The sequence below is a fragment of the Diabrotica virgifera genome, chromosome 3 (genome assembly GCF_917563875.1).
Source record: "Diabrotica virgifera virgifera chromosome 3, PGI_DIABVI_V3a".
In the NCBI taxonomy this organism is placed as follows: Eukaryota; Metazoa; Arthropoda; class Insecta; order Coleoptera; family Chrysomelidae; genus Diabrotica; species Diabrotica virgifera.
In genome coordinates, this window is record NC_065445.1 from 216436547 (window position 1) to 216452003 (window position 15457).

The 15457-nt window shown below is 32.7% G+C and overlaps 1 protein-coding gene across 1 annotated transcript in view; it reads left to right on the top strand.

Moving 5' to 3' along the window:
- The window catches only part of LOC114338156 (potassium voltage-gated channel subfamily H member 8-like), an 816479-nt gene that overhangs the window by 405179 nt on the left and 395843 nt on the right, over positions 1–15457 (top strand). Inside the window, exon 5 of the mRNA XM_050647257.1 lies at positions 208–390. Within this exon, the coding sequence (XP_050503214.1) occupies positions 208–390 (183 nt within the window). The remainder of the gene's footprint in view (positions 1–207; positions 391–15457) is intronic.

Here is a 15457-nt window from a genome sequence, read left to right on the forward strand (position 1 = left end):
AGTAGGGGAATACCTTACCTGTATTTCCTCAAGGCGCACTCTATTTGTTAAAAATGGTAAATCTCTCTGGATTCAGTTATAAATATGGTAATAGTCAGAAGATTCTATAGGTATTTTTTCAGAATTATCTGTAATTGTTTTGAATTTTTTAAGCGTTTTTCACAAAATGTAATTTTCTAAATGTTATATAACGTATATTTGTTGCAGGTTGGATTCATACCCTAGCAGAACGACTTCACTTACCACATGCGTATAATGTAACGAGCCTCGATGCCTACGTTACTGCGTTGTATTTCACGTGTTCCAGTCTTACAAGTGTTGGTTTTGGAAACGTCAGTGCGAACACAACAAACGAAAAAATTTTCAGTATATGCGTGATGCTTATTGGAGGTAAGTTATTTTTAATATTATCAATAATAAAATAGTTATTTTCCCAACATGTGCAGAAAGTCATACTTTTTCGCACGCGACTGCAGTTTGCCGAACGACGCGAAGCGGGAGTTCCGCAAGCAGTCAAGTGCGGAAAAAAGACTTTCTGCAAGCGTTAGGAAAAATATTTTTTTTACTAGTCTTTAAAAAATTACCAAATCTTAATCAATTAATTTAATTATTATGAAAATACATACACAAATTAATTCTTTGACAGGGTTGTCAAAACTAAAGTTTCAGCATAATTGGTTAGCATGACGACGATCTTGGTTTCCATGACGACGATTCAAAACCGCTGTTATTGTCTACTGATTTGACTTTCGAATATTATGTCAAAATTATTTTATTTCTTCGAATTCTCGCGTTAATTTCATTAAAACATGAACACAATAAGATATATTTAAAATAAATTAGTAAATAATATCTAAATATTAGTTTATTGCATGTATTATAATTACTTTAAGGCCATATTAACATATCTAAATTAACACGCGTGTGGAAAAGTAAAACGCGTACGGAAAAGTAAAACGCGTACGAAAAAGTAACACGCGTGGGGAAAAGTAAAACTTTCTAAACTAAAATGCGTGCGCGAAAGTAGACATTTTTAGACGCTCGTAGAAAAATGACTTATAAAGACTTCTTTTTTTGTGTCAAAGATATGTCTAAATATATAGATTATCCAAAGGGATTGGTGGAATCAAAACGTTTTCGGTCATATCAGACCATCCTTCGTGACTGCAGCCACCATAAACAGGTGTAAAAAGCAATTGGACTTGGTAAGTCCTAGATTTTCATAAACCTGACCGGAGGTCGATATTTGAACTTTTCGTATAACTTTGTGTCGACCGATATATGATTTCGCTAATTTTAACCCATTAACCGCCAAACAAACAAATACGGCCATAATATGTAATAGTCTAGGCGCCAGAGGGGTCACCGTGTCCTTTTCAATTCTGATGGACAAACTCAACGGTTTCTTATGGATTTTTGGTTGCTGATTACGAATTTCGAGGGTTGATTTCGATCCGAGTGGTCAAAAAATTGTTAAAAACAATTTAATTATTTATAAATCGTTTATAAGGCTCTGGCTCATAAACTAAAAGGGATAAAAGAAATGTTTCAAATAAAATTTATTCCTTAATAAAAAATGAGGAAAAAAACGTTAAATAAACTTAAATCCAAGAGTTAGAACTCAAGATATTGTAAAATAAGTGCACAATGCAAATTGAAAATTGCAAAATAAGTATTTTTCGAAGCTCTGTCGATCGTAACTCCGATTCTATGCACGAAAATGAGCCTTATAGGGTCTCATTTTAAATTTTTATTAATAGGTTCCCAAAAAAAGTTTGTTAAATTACTTTATCTTCATTTGTTTTAAAGTTACACCCGTTTAAAGTTATAATTTTCTTAAAAAAATTGTACATTAATTTGTTTATAAGGGTTTAAAGTAAATTTGAGCTATAAACATTTATACTTTAATTAACAATAATGATAGAAGAACTTAAAAGGAAAATTTTTAGCTGACGAAAATGTTCGTAACTTTATTTTTAGCCAAGATATCGATATTTTAATAGCGCAAGCTCTGAGGCTCAAGATCGGCTCACCGCGTAAAGTTGTTCTGAAGCTATTTCCTTGTGGCATTAATTATTCTAAATGGGAAATAAGCCACAATTTAACTAAAAAATGATTTTATTGCCGTTTCCACGTCCAAATCAGACGGCGTTGTCAAAATATTAGTAAATTAAACAAAAATGTTGTTGCTTAGAAAAACATTCTTCTAATAATTTAATTTAATCTGACTCAAAAGACATTAAAATGATATTGCCAATTATGAGTTGCGTTCCTGGGACGACTTTAATGAAAGATAGTTAAATCTTTAATGAAAAATTTGAGTTAGGGTTGGTTTCATCTAATCGAATGAACTATCTTTCAGTAAAGTCGTCCCACGAACGCAACTTATAAATAACAATATAAGTTTAAACTACTTTAAAATGAATATGTCAGAATTCAGTCAGATTAAATTAATTTATTTGAAGAATCTTTTAATAAGCAACAACATTTTTGTTTAATTTATTAATATTTTTTATTTTGACAACGACGTCCTATTTGGACGCCAAAATGTTATTAAAATAATTTTTTAGTTAAATTGTGGCTTTTTTTCCATTTAGAATATTTTGCAATTTTCAATTTGCATTTTGCACTAATTATACAATATCTTGAGTTCTACCTATTGGATTTAAGTTTAGTTAACGTTTTTTCTTCGTTTTTTATTAAGGAACAGATTTTATTTGAAACATTTTTTTTATCTCTTTTAGTATATGAGCCAGAGCCTTCTAAATAATTTATAAACAATTAAATTGTTTATAACAATTTTTTGACCACTTGGATCGGAATCCACCCTCGAAATTCGTAATCAGCAGCCAAAAATCCATAAGAAACCGTTGAGTTTGTCCATCAGAATTGAAAAGAACACGGTGACCTCTATTTGGCGCCTAGACTAAAATATATTTGATTAACTAGAGTAAAATAAACTTAAACATTCTTAAAAAAACTGTTTTACACTTTGATAATGACAGGTGTCACAACAACATAATGGTTCGTTTTCGAACCTCTGGCGGGAATGAGATATAAAAATTTAAACACAATTTTATTTTTTGTGAAAATTCTCAAAACATTTAGAGTGTAAATGGACCTGGCATTTTGATAAACAAAAATAGTATGGTTAGAACATTGCCTACACCTTCTACAGCTTCTTTGTCAAAAACGAAGTCGAACGGCCCTCTGTCTTTTTTAAAAATTATTTTAGGTATTTCCAATTCACACTTTCCAATGTCGCACTGTGGCAGTTGCATAAATTCGACAAATCGACGTATTGTCTACAACACTACACAACCTCCCTTATGTAGCCCCCTCCTCCAGCCCTAGATTATAACAAAACTGAATACCAGAATACCCGTCTTTATAAAGGTATTGTTCAAGCAATCTATATAGTGTAATAGGTAAGATTTGTAGCTTTGGGTAGTTCTTCTTTAAGCTATTAGGCCGGCAGCTGGTCTTTTCTGGTAATTAAATATGTAGTTAAAAATATTTATTTATATTTAGGTAAATACCGTTAAAGCCGGACATAACATCGTAGGTGTTAAAATTAATTTTATCAATTTTTTAATTACATTTAACCTCACAGGGACCCTCCCTCTTACCGCATGCTTGCATTAATAACTGATGTAGAATAGCTTTTATAATTAATCTTGTTATTGTTAGAATTATTGATACTAAAAGAACTTTATAAAAACGCAGTTAGATCTAAAATTACTTTAGGTATACAGCTCAAAACTTTTAAAATTCAGCACAAAATGCAAGCATGTCCCGTTCTTTTTTTATTTATTAAAAATACAAAATATTAAAATATTTTTTTAACCGAGTCTTTTCATCACTACACTTACACTTACTACACTTATGCTTGAAAAATGAATTGCACAACACAACAATTAAAATACTGATACACTTAACTCATTTTCTCCTTCTTCCGTATTTTCTTCGTCACTATCATCGCCCAATTCAATAATAAATTTATTTCCACCATTAATGTGGAAGTGCCCAATCTTCTTATAATATTCTTCCACTTTGATCACTTTAGCGATTCTTTTCTGCCAGTCTACTTTGGTAATATTGGCTACTACTTTTTTAATTATCTCAATTGCCTTTTTGTCAAATTTAGGAAATGTATTTAAACGCCTTATACTTGGTCTGAATTGTCCCCAAATTAACTCAATAGGATTGAAAACACAAAAATATGGGGGAAGTCTCAATATAGTGTGTCCATGCTTTTCGGCAATACTCCCTAGAGCGGATAATTTTCTAAATTGCTTCGTGTGTAGAACTTCAATAAGTTGTTTTTTGTGTAAAAATCTTCGAAATACAAATCATTTTCCATAAAAATTTTGCAGGTCAGCTTTTTTTGAAGATGTATTTGGTATTTTGGTGAGCTGTCGGGAATGATAGGAAGCGTTGTCAAGCACTATTACGTTGTTTTTCTCCAAGTTTGGGATCAGCGAGTTTTCAAACCAATCTTCAAAAATGTCAGCTTCCATATTCTTGTGGTAGTCAACGTTACAATCTTCCATTTTCTTCCCACATAATTTTAAAGCATTCGGAACCCATCCCTCACTTCCTTCGCAATGTACAATAATTAGCCGCGAGCCTTTATTTGCAGGCATTTCTGGTATGCACATGCTTGAACCATCTGTCCATCATTTCTTTACTGTATCGTTTGTATCATACCAAGTTTCCAGCTGTCGGCTATTAGTCGACAGCTGGAAAGAACTGAAGGTGATGATCGATGAGCTTCATAGAGAATCCTTAAAAAAAGGACTAAAAATGAACTTGAGCAAAACTAAGCTAATGTCGAACAAAGATGATCAACCAACGATAACCATCCAAGGAACAAAAGTGGAACATGTAAAAGAATATATATATCTAGGTCAGAATATCAAGGTAAACAAAGAAAACCAAACTACCGAAATAAGCAGACGAGTAAGAATGGGATGGGCTGCATTCGGAAAACTCTCATATATACTAAAAGACAAAAAGATACCACAATACCTTCGAACCAAAGTGTTCGATTCTTGTATCCTTCCCGTTCTCACTTACGGAGCTCAAACCTGGACATTCACAAAAATGAACATGGACAAGATTAGAAAAACTCAAAGAGCCATGGAGCGACAGATGCTTGGTATCTCACTCATAGATCGGCAAACAAACGAAGCAACCCGAAACAAAACAAAAGTAAGGGATGCCGTGGAACAAGCGGCTAAATTAAAATGGAAATGGGCTGGACACAACGAACGTCTCGAAAATGGTAGATGGAGCAAGGAAGTTGGAAACTGGCGACCGTACGAAGCGAAGAGACCAAGAGGAAGACCTCAAATGCGCTGGAGCGATGACATCAGAAGAGTCGCAGGACCAATGTGGAAACGCCTCACACACAACAGAGATGAATGGCGAGAAATGGGAGAGGCCTTTATTCGACATTTCGAATAGAAAAAAGGCTATAAAAAAATACCAAGTTTCATCTAAATAATAAATTCTCTTATTTTCTTGCCTATATTTAGTAATTTTTTCTAGGTACATATTACGTCTGTTGACTATTCTTTGGCTTTCCATAATTATTGGTTGACGTTTATTTATTTTTTTTTTGAATTTAAAGCCCATTTTTTTTATTCAGGTTTGAAGAGTTTTCTCACAGCAGTTCATATTTCAACCGGTTGTTTCCAATTTCTTTCTTATTATTTCTATTATAGGTATTTCATTGCTTTTGTAGCAGTCGTATATTGTGGTTTTCAATAGTTTTACAAGTGAAGGATTTAAAGGTCTTAAAAATTTGTAGTCACATCGTTTCTTGCGATGATAGGGTTCATTTTTAATTATTTTATATACAGTAGAAAGTGGAATTTCTGTTAAACTAGAGGTGGCTTGTGCCAATAGTGTTTCATTGAAGCCGAATTTCTTACGTAGATTTTTGTATACATTCAAACATACTTGCTGTGTTTCAGCATTTAATTGCATCACTATTCACATTAATTAAATTACAATAATCAACACTTTACACTCTCCAAACGAAATACTAAACCAATATTCAAAATAATTACAGCAAACAAAACACTCGAATCACTACACTGCTACCGAACTAAAACTACTATCGTTTTGCACGAAACTTGTGAATCGATGGGAGGTCTGGGCGTAAAAACACAAATGAGTTCAAAGGGCCGCTTCTTAAACGTTTGAACTAATATCTTTATTTGAAGAATATCATATTTCACCGGCTTAAAGCTATTCCGCAATATGTTTTACTTGGACAATACGTATCCACTATATTCGTAATATTGGACCACCGATGCACTGTCGCACGGCCGGGAGCGCCAACCATCCACTATGTTCACGAACCTCTTGCGCTCCGCGCTCCCTGCAACTGCTCCAATCGATACGGTATGCGCTCCTCTACATATAAACCGCCACCTATTGGATCGCCGTTGCACGGTCCGGGAGCGCCAACCATCCAATATGTTCATAAACCTCTTGCGCTCTGCGCTCCCTGCAACTGCTTCCGTCGAGGCGGCATGCGCTCCTCTACATATAAACCGACACCTATTGGACCGTTGAGGCGGAGCGCACACTGTTGCACGGTCCGAGAGCGCCAACCATCCACTATGTTCACGAACCTGTTTGCGCTCCGAGCTTCCTGCAACTGCTCCAATCGATACGGTATGCACTCCCTTACATATAAACCGCCACAGATTAGAGCGCCGAGGCAAAGTGCGCACAATTGCACATTCCTGGAGCGCCAAACGTGTCCACTATGTGGAGCAGTTGCAGAAGCTCGAAGCGCAAGCATAGTGGATACGTGCTTTTACACATAATAAAGAAATATTCCAACAAATTACTGCCTGTGCATCACCTTGAACTTATTCCTGATCATACAGGATTATGAGTCGCCAATATGGTACGATACATTCCGCCAATGGTTCGTTATCGAACCATTATTTTCAAACACGAAATTTGATGACTTGTATTTTTATAACAGTTGATGTACAAATAGGTTAAAAAATAATATTTTAATTTATTTGACCACAAAAGTGTTATGCCAATAAAATTACTACAGTAAAAATAAAGTTGTGTCGAAGGATTGAAAATGTCGGACACTGTACACAGTGTCGCACCTGCTTGATTAGCAATTAAAAAAACAAAGGGGTTTTCGATATTTTATTGCAAAATACTCTTCGGGATTTCATCAATCAATGTTTAAAGAATATCTACGTATCTTGGCAACATTGAAATTTTTAGATAAATGTCCGATTTAGGGTTAAAAATGGCCGATTTCGCAATTTTCAAAATTTTCAATCGCTTATATAACAAAAACTTTTAACTTAAGAGAAAAATCACAAAAAAAGTTTTCTGTTTGAAATGATTCAAAAAATCTAAAAAAAAATTGTTCGATGCAAAAAGAATAATTTTAGGAAAAACCTCTAATCTTTACCCTCGCCTGGCAAGGTCTTATGCTCTTCAGAATCGCCTGTCATTGTACACATTTCTTCTGAATGACTTACTCAAACACATATTTAAATTTAAACCTTACAGGAGAAAGTTTATTTTACCCCCCAAATTTGCACTTTCGATTCACCTGGTAGATACACGTGCACCGCTGAGGCCTGCCAGGTCATAGTTTTTAGCCTTGGTGTGCTATGAATTATCACTAGAAAAATTTCTAGCCTTACAGGACGACCGTTAGTCGAAGGGTTCACTAGCTCTTAGACTATAATGATGGATGAGTTGCGTTCACGGACATAAGGTTAATTAAACATAAATAATTCAAGGTTTTTGCCATATTTTAAATGCTGTAAAGTGGGTACCAATGGTAGGGGCAAAAAAATGCTAAATGTGCAGTCACTCGAGCGCTGTGGAGACCTATTGGGTTGTGATTTTTAGGTCCTAAAACCAAACAAAGTTAAGTAAAATTTTCCATTTTAGTGGGGACTTGCCATTTTTAATTTAATTTTTAATTTCCACCAATCGTTTTTTCCGATTATAGCGCCATCTACCCATAATTAGAAAAAATGTTTCAAATAAAGGTTGCTTATTTTCACGTAAAGAATACAAATCTGCAATAAAAATTTGGGCAAAATTTTTTTTTTTTTTATTTAGCTAATGCCTCGACAAATATTGGCCATTGGCATGGTAGGTACGGTGAATTTTTGCAGTCAGGTACCTAGTGTTATGTGTAGTGTGTGTGTTGAGTAAGTGTCTTGTTACTTTGCAGTAAGTGAGTAAGTCGACGTCATTGCAAAGCGCAAAGCGCCTCTTTGCAAAGAGACGCTAATTGTATCCGAACGTCTGCGGTCCCTCTGGTGAGTACCGATTCCACAAGAACAGAAACTATTTTCATTTATTAATTTATAATAAATGAAAAATTCCTGACCCTGGTGAGATTCGAACTCACGACCATTCGGATCTTTCGATCCAATGGTAGGCGCTCTTACCACTGAGCCACAGAGAGGGGGTCAAAATATTGAATAAGTGTATTTTGCAGTTTTTCGATCTGATGTTTATTTTGCGAAATATCGCGGGATTTGTATTTAAAATTTAAAATTTACACCCCACCCCTCCCCGTGGGGGAGTCATGTTTGGTATCATTCGATAGATTTTTGAAAAATATTGGAAACGTAGTTTTTAGTTTGTCGATCTGACGTTCTATTCGCGAAATATTCGCTTTTTTTTGTGAAATTTTTGACTCACCCATTTTCTAACGCCCCTCTCAAATCGTCAGATTTTTGAAATATACACTCTTTTGCATGTACTTAACTTACCTTATGTTAATCTGATAATTTCGAGTATTTTGTAGGAAAGATTTTTTTCGGGCCCCCTTAACGAACGCCCCTGTCTTAAGAGCCAATATATTTATGGTGTAGGTACATCTGCAGAGTACCTGGTTTCTCCCCATATGATAATCTGACGCGCTCGAGTAACTGCAAAAATCCCCGCTTGGACTCCCCTACCATAATATATTAATTTTTAATTTAAAAATGTGTAGGTAAGGCTTTTGAAAATATGCCATTTTTATCTCGATTGAATTTTTGATTATCTTTTTTGATCATAAAATATTCGCATAAGCTAAACTCTGCTTTTTGTGGTTGCAATATAAACTATTAGCCCAGGGCTGATCTGTGAGAAAACGTCTATTTTTGGATGTGCGAGGTGACATTCGGATTTTTGCAGATAAAGTTAGGTGACACCTTCAATAATATTAATTGACTTAATTATGCTCCTTCTCAAATATGCCCGGAATATTAATAACAAAATTAAAATATTTAAAAATTTCGTAAAACATCGATTTTTTCTACTTTCTTTGCTTATAACTTTAAAATTATTCGTTTTGGGACAAAGTCGTAAAGAAATAAAATAAAGACAAGTGAATTTTGTATGATATACGACTAGTTAAAAATGTCTTAAATTATTACCCTTCCTGCAATTTAGCAATAAATACAAAATAAGGGGGCAAAATAAGCCTGTTGTTATTCAATGTTTTTTAACCACTTTAGTGGCACTTAGAACCTTAGTAATTCTCTTAGAAAATTCTTATAACATACTTAAACAGTTTACCCATTAAAATCGACCTAATAGATTTTGCATAATAAATTTGCAACCTAAATTTTTTTAAAAAAGTTCAGATTTTTAAAAACTTTCTGAACAAAAGGAGTTGGCTAATCTTTTTACATATAAAGAAGTCTTTCTATTTAGAAGTTGGCTAATCTTTTTACATATAAAGGGGTGCTCTACCTATCTAATACACTTTATAGAATTAAAATCGGATTATTTAAGGGGCCTCAGCAATGTTTTAAAATTGTAAACAATTTTTTGGTTTATAAACAAATAGCTTTGTTTAAAAATAAAAAAATTAATTTTTAGCAATGCAAACAATCAAAATCGGTATAATTTGTCTTAAAATTTCAAATGCTGTAATATCAGCAGAATTGCTCTTTTATTTTTTATACAAAAGTTATTCGGGTTCAAGAATTGCAATTTTTCGATTTTTTGAAAGTTCAACCGCGATTATCTCGAAAACTATGCACCCTACGAAAAAACTTGTAGGAACATTTTTTGCTTAGAATTACCCAAGAAATACAAAAAAATGTTTTATTTTGCGTAAACTCGGTGTTATCTAATTCTTCGAGTTCTTTATTTATAACAATCTTATCGATATCCGGATCAACTTTTACCCGAAAAATTCGTGTTCTACGGGTCAAAATACGTACAAAAATCTTGGGTCATTCCATCTAAATACGAGGCCGTTGCATCCCCTCCTGGTGACCACACTAATTTGTTTATAAGCCAAAAAATTGTTTACCATTTTAAAACATTGCTGAGGATGCCTAAATAATCCGATGTTAATTCTGTAAGGTGTATTAGATAGGTAGAGCGCCTGTTTATATGTAAAAAAAATAACCCAACTTTTTGTTCAGAAAGTTTTTAAAAAATTTGAACTGTTTTAAAAACATTTAGATTGCAAAATTATTATGCAAAATCTGTTAAGTCGATTTTAATGAAATTTGGTGGACGGGTTAAGTATATTATAAGAATTTTTTAAGCGAATTACGAAAGTGCTAAGTGCAACCAAAGTGGTTGAAAAACATTGAACAAAAATAGGCTTATTTTGTCCCCTTATTATGTATTTATTGTTATTTTGCAGAAAGGGTAATAATTCAAGACATTTTTAACCAGTCGCATATCATACAAAATTTAATTATCTTTATTTTAGTTCTGTACGAATTTGTTCCAAAATGAATCATTTTAAAGTTATAAGCAAAGAAAGTAGAAAAACTTCGATGTTTATCGAAATTTTTAAATATTTTAATTTTGTTATTAATGTTCCGGGCACATTTGAGAAGGAGCATAAGTCGATCATAATTACTGAGGTTGTCACCTAACTTTATCTGCAAAAATCCGAACGTAACCTCTCACATCTACCTCAAAACAGATCCGTCCTGGTCTATATGTTTTATTTAATACCTGTATTATAATAACCAATAAATTATATGGCTCCACAGCCCAGCTCGAGCTCTGACTTCCTTCAGAAACCTCTCCATACATTACGATCTGTAGTCATTCTTCTCTATGATCGACTGCCGAGATGATTTCTTGGGTCCTCATCTATATCATCCTTCCATCGCTCTATCAGTCTCTCAGTTTCTAGGTCTCTTCCCTGTATTTTTGCATTAAACAGTTTTTTGGAAGCCTGTTTTATTCCATTTTAAATACATGGCCTGTACACCATTGGGCAATATTTATTGATCAATGGCCATTGAAGACGTTGTGGGTAAACATCCTGTAATATTAAAGATGAATAACCATTTTCAATTTCGTGCAGCGACGAAATTGAAAATGGATATTCATTTTTTATTTACATGTTTACTCTGATTGGAGTACGAAGGGAACCATTCTCGTTCGAACTTTACCGCGCTGAGCACATGAGACGTGAATTATAAATTATAAAATTCCCTCATCTTCTTTAGTCACAGCATCCGTTATGGCTTGCAAATTTTAGAAGCCTCGGAGGTGTAACCAGAGAAGGTTCCCATTGTTTTCAATCTGGTGGGATGTAGAGTAATATTTTTAGTGTGATTTTATGTGCTATTAGATTGAAAACTTTCGTAGTCTTTCGTAGACATATTACCTTGATATACATATTAATTTTTAACCTGTCTTTCACAGACGTCCTGTCAATTTACAGAGTTTTGAGTCAATATCCATGAATGTTTCTACCGTCTGAGGTTCTTCTGGCTACGTATTCCAGTGATAAATTAAGCACTGTTGGTGACAGCACATCACTATTTGTTAATCTTTGTATTATTTGAAATGGATGTCATCTGACGTTGTATCTATACCTGAGCCAATGTAGCTGGCATCATTGGGATGAACCTAACTAGTTTGGACAATATTTTGAACTCGCTTAATATTTTGTCTAAATGTGTGTTTATCGAGTCATACGCTTGTTTAAATTAGACGAAAATCTATGTCATATTCCCAGGCTGTACTTAAAACTTTCTTAACCGTGAATAGTTGGTCGATGGTTTATTTTCCTTATCTAAATCCTACGTGATCTTCGCCGATATCTTCTGTGCGAGGGATTGTCGTCTGTGGTTAAATATACTGATAAATATTTTATATCCAAAACATAGCAGTTCCTTTATATTAGAGGAGTTTGACGCCGTTTTTATGGATTATATTAGGACTATTGGACTCATCTAGTCTTATTACACTCGTATGATATTTCCCCTTTTCTCCATACTCTGTATAATATGATCTTATGTATAGGCCTGGATCCCGCGTATCAAAAAACTTTATTAATAGCAAGCTGAAAATTTGTTAATAGCTCAACAGTGTCTAGTCGGACAAACTTTGATGTATGGGAACACTAGAACAGGGTAAGATTTAATTGTGGAACAGGTTAAAAATTTGGAACGTCAGACTACGAAAACTTTCCATGTATTTTGACGCACAGAACTTCCAATTGATTTGGTACCATTTTATTAAACTCTCATGCAAACATCAGACTGGTAAGTATCACCAATTGGGCATTTTAATAAGTCCAACACGAAGAACATGTCAAATGACAGGAATTATGTTGGTGATAAATAGCAGTCTTATTTTTGCATGGGAGTTTAATGAAATGGTAACAAATCAATTGGACGTTATGTCCGACAAAATACATGGGGCGTTTTCCTAATCTGACGTTCCAAATTTTTAAACTGTCCCACAATTAAAACTTCCCCTGTTCCAGTGTTCCCGTACATCAAATTTATTCGACTAGACACCGTTAAGCTATTAACAAATTTTCAGCTCGCTATTTGAGCCCTATCACTATTTGAGCAAGTACATTTGTTAAAATAATCACTCTCCAGGATAAACAAATTGAATAACTTATAAACTATTTGGTCCATCTGGTTGAAATTAAGCACAGTTTCATAATAGTCTAGTAAAATAAAATTACACTACATGTAAATCAAAATGTAAATTCGTACAGGTTGAAACAAATTTTATGTCAAAGTTTAGGTGGCTACAAAAGATATTTTCAAGAAAGTATCCAAATCATACAGGGGGATCATTGTTTAAATAATTAAAAAGGGGTCATTTTTGCCAAAAAATTACTTTTTCAACTGCTGAGGTCATTCAATTACTAATCAAGGTATATAGGATTATTTTCTGCAAAGTTGAAGGGTAAATATTTCACATAAGACTTACTAAATTAAATTTGACCCCCTATTTATTTAAATAATTACACATAAAACTTTAAAAACAAATTTGCAAAACATATTTTTATCGTTTTAACTAAGCACTATAAAATATCTTATTTTACAGGAGAAGTTGCGCTATATTATCAGTATTAATAGAAAAAAACTGGTCCAAAAATATTTAATATTTTTTGAGATATTGAATTTGTATAATAAATGTTACTCTATTTTCAATTGCAAAAAAGCGGTTGTTGGGAAAGAAATATTCACCTATATTAAATCTTATTATTTTTATTTTTATGTATATATTCAATAAATGTATTGATAAATTCAAATTTCAATTAAACTTCCCCCTAAAATGGCATTTGAAAATTATTCAAATTTGTTTATAATTTGTTTTTTTAATAACGTCGCTGGGATTAAATATTTTGAAATTCTGTTTCGATAATTGGGTTCCTGGGAATTTTTCACTAATTAACAAATATTTTTGTCTTTTTTCCTCTTCTTTTTTTTCTTAGAGTTATATTTATACGGGCCCTTTTAGGGTTAAGTTTCATTAAGAATGTCGAATCTCTAAGTTGTAGATTCTAGACCTGAAAATATTAAGATTGGTCTTAAATCACTTAAATAAAATGTGGCTACTTACTGAGTTATTTAAAAATTTAAAAATTATTTTTACCAAGTACTTTCAAACTATTTGACGTATCCTTACCATACTTGGCAGAAAGTGTAGGTACTATACAGTCTACTAAATTGTGATAAATAAAAGTTTTTAGCTACTACCAGAGGCGTACGACAGGGGATAGTTAATGGTTGATCCTTCCCAAATTCTACGCCACTGAGGAAATTACTATTTTAGTGAAATTTTTCGATTCTCCAATACTTTCTATTTAAATAATAGACTCCTTATTGGTAACGATTAAGTCATTAGTTTTCGAGATATTGGACGTTAAAAATGAAACGGCATAGTTATTTTGATTCATTTATTCATTCATTTTAAACTTCCAATATCTCTCAAACTGATAACTTTATCGATACCAATAAAGTTATTTACATACAAGGTATTGGTGAATCGAAAAATTTTGCTAAAATAGTAATTCACTCAGTGGCGTAGAATTTGGGAAAGTCAATCATTCACTATCCCCTGTCGTACGCCTCTGGTACTAGCTAGAAACGTTTATTAATCACAATTTAGTAGGGTGTATAATAGCCACACTTTCTGCTAAGTATGATAAGGATACGTCAAATAGTTTTAAAGTACTTGGTAACAATAATTTTTAAATTTTTAAATAAAACACCTTATAACTCAGTAAATAGCAACATTTTATTTAAGAGATTTTAGTTAAATCTTAATATTTTTAGGTCTAGAATCTACAACTTAGAGATTCGACATTTTTAATAAAATTTAACCCTAAAAGGGCCCGTAGTAATATAACTCCAAGAAAAAAAGAAGAAGGAAGAACGACAAAAAAATTTTGTTAATTAGTAGAAAATTCCCAGGAATCCAATTATCGAAACAGCATTTCAAAATACCTAATCCCTGCGACGTTATTAAAAAACAAATTCTAAACAAATTTGAATAATTTTCAAATATGCCATTTTAGGGGGGAGTTTAATTGAAATTTGAATTTATCAATACATTTATCGAAAATATACCTAAAAATGAAAATAATAAGATCTTAAGCAGGTAAATATTTCTTTGGCAACAACCGCGTTTTGCAATTGAAAATATAGTAACATTTAACAAACAAATTCAATATCTCAAAAAATATTCAATATTTTTTGACCGATTTTTTTTTGCTTATAACTGGTAGCATAGCGCAACTTAGTCTGTAAAATAAGATATTTTATAGTGCTTATTTAAAACGCTAAAAATAATTGTTTCCAAATTTGTTTTTAAAGATTTATATACAATTATTTAAATAAAGAGGGGGTCAAATTTAATTGGGTAAGTCTTATGTGAAATATTTTCCCTTCAACTTTACAGAAAAAAATCCCATAGACCCTCATTAATAATTGAATTACCTCAGCAGGTAAAAAAATATTTTTTTTGCAAAAATGTCCCCTTTTTAATTATTTAAACAGTGATCCCCTTGTGTGATTTGGATACTTTCTTGAAAATATCTTTTGTACCCACCTAAACTTTGATATAAAATTTGTTTTAACCTGTACGAATTTACATTTTGACATTTTTTTATTTTATTAGGCTATAACTAGTTAATTAAAATAGAAGTAGGTTGAATGTT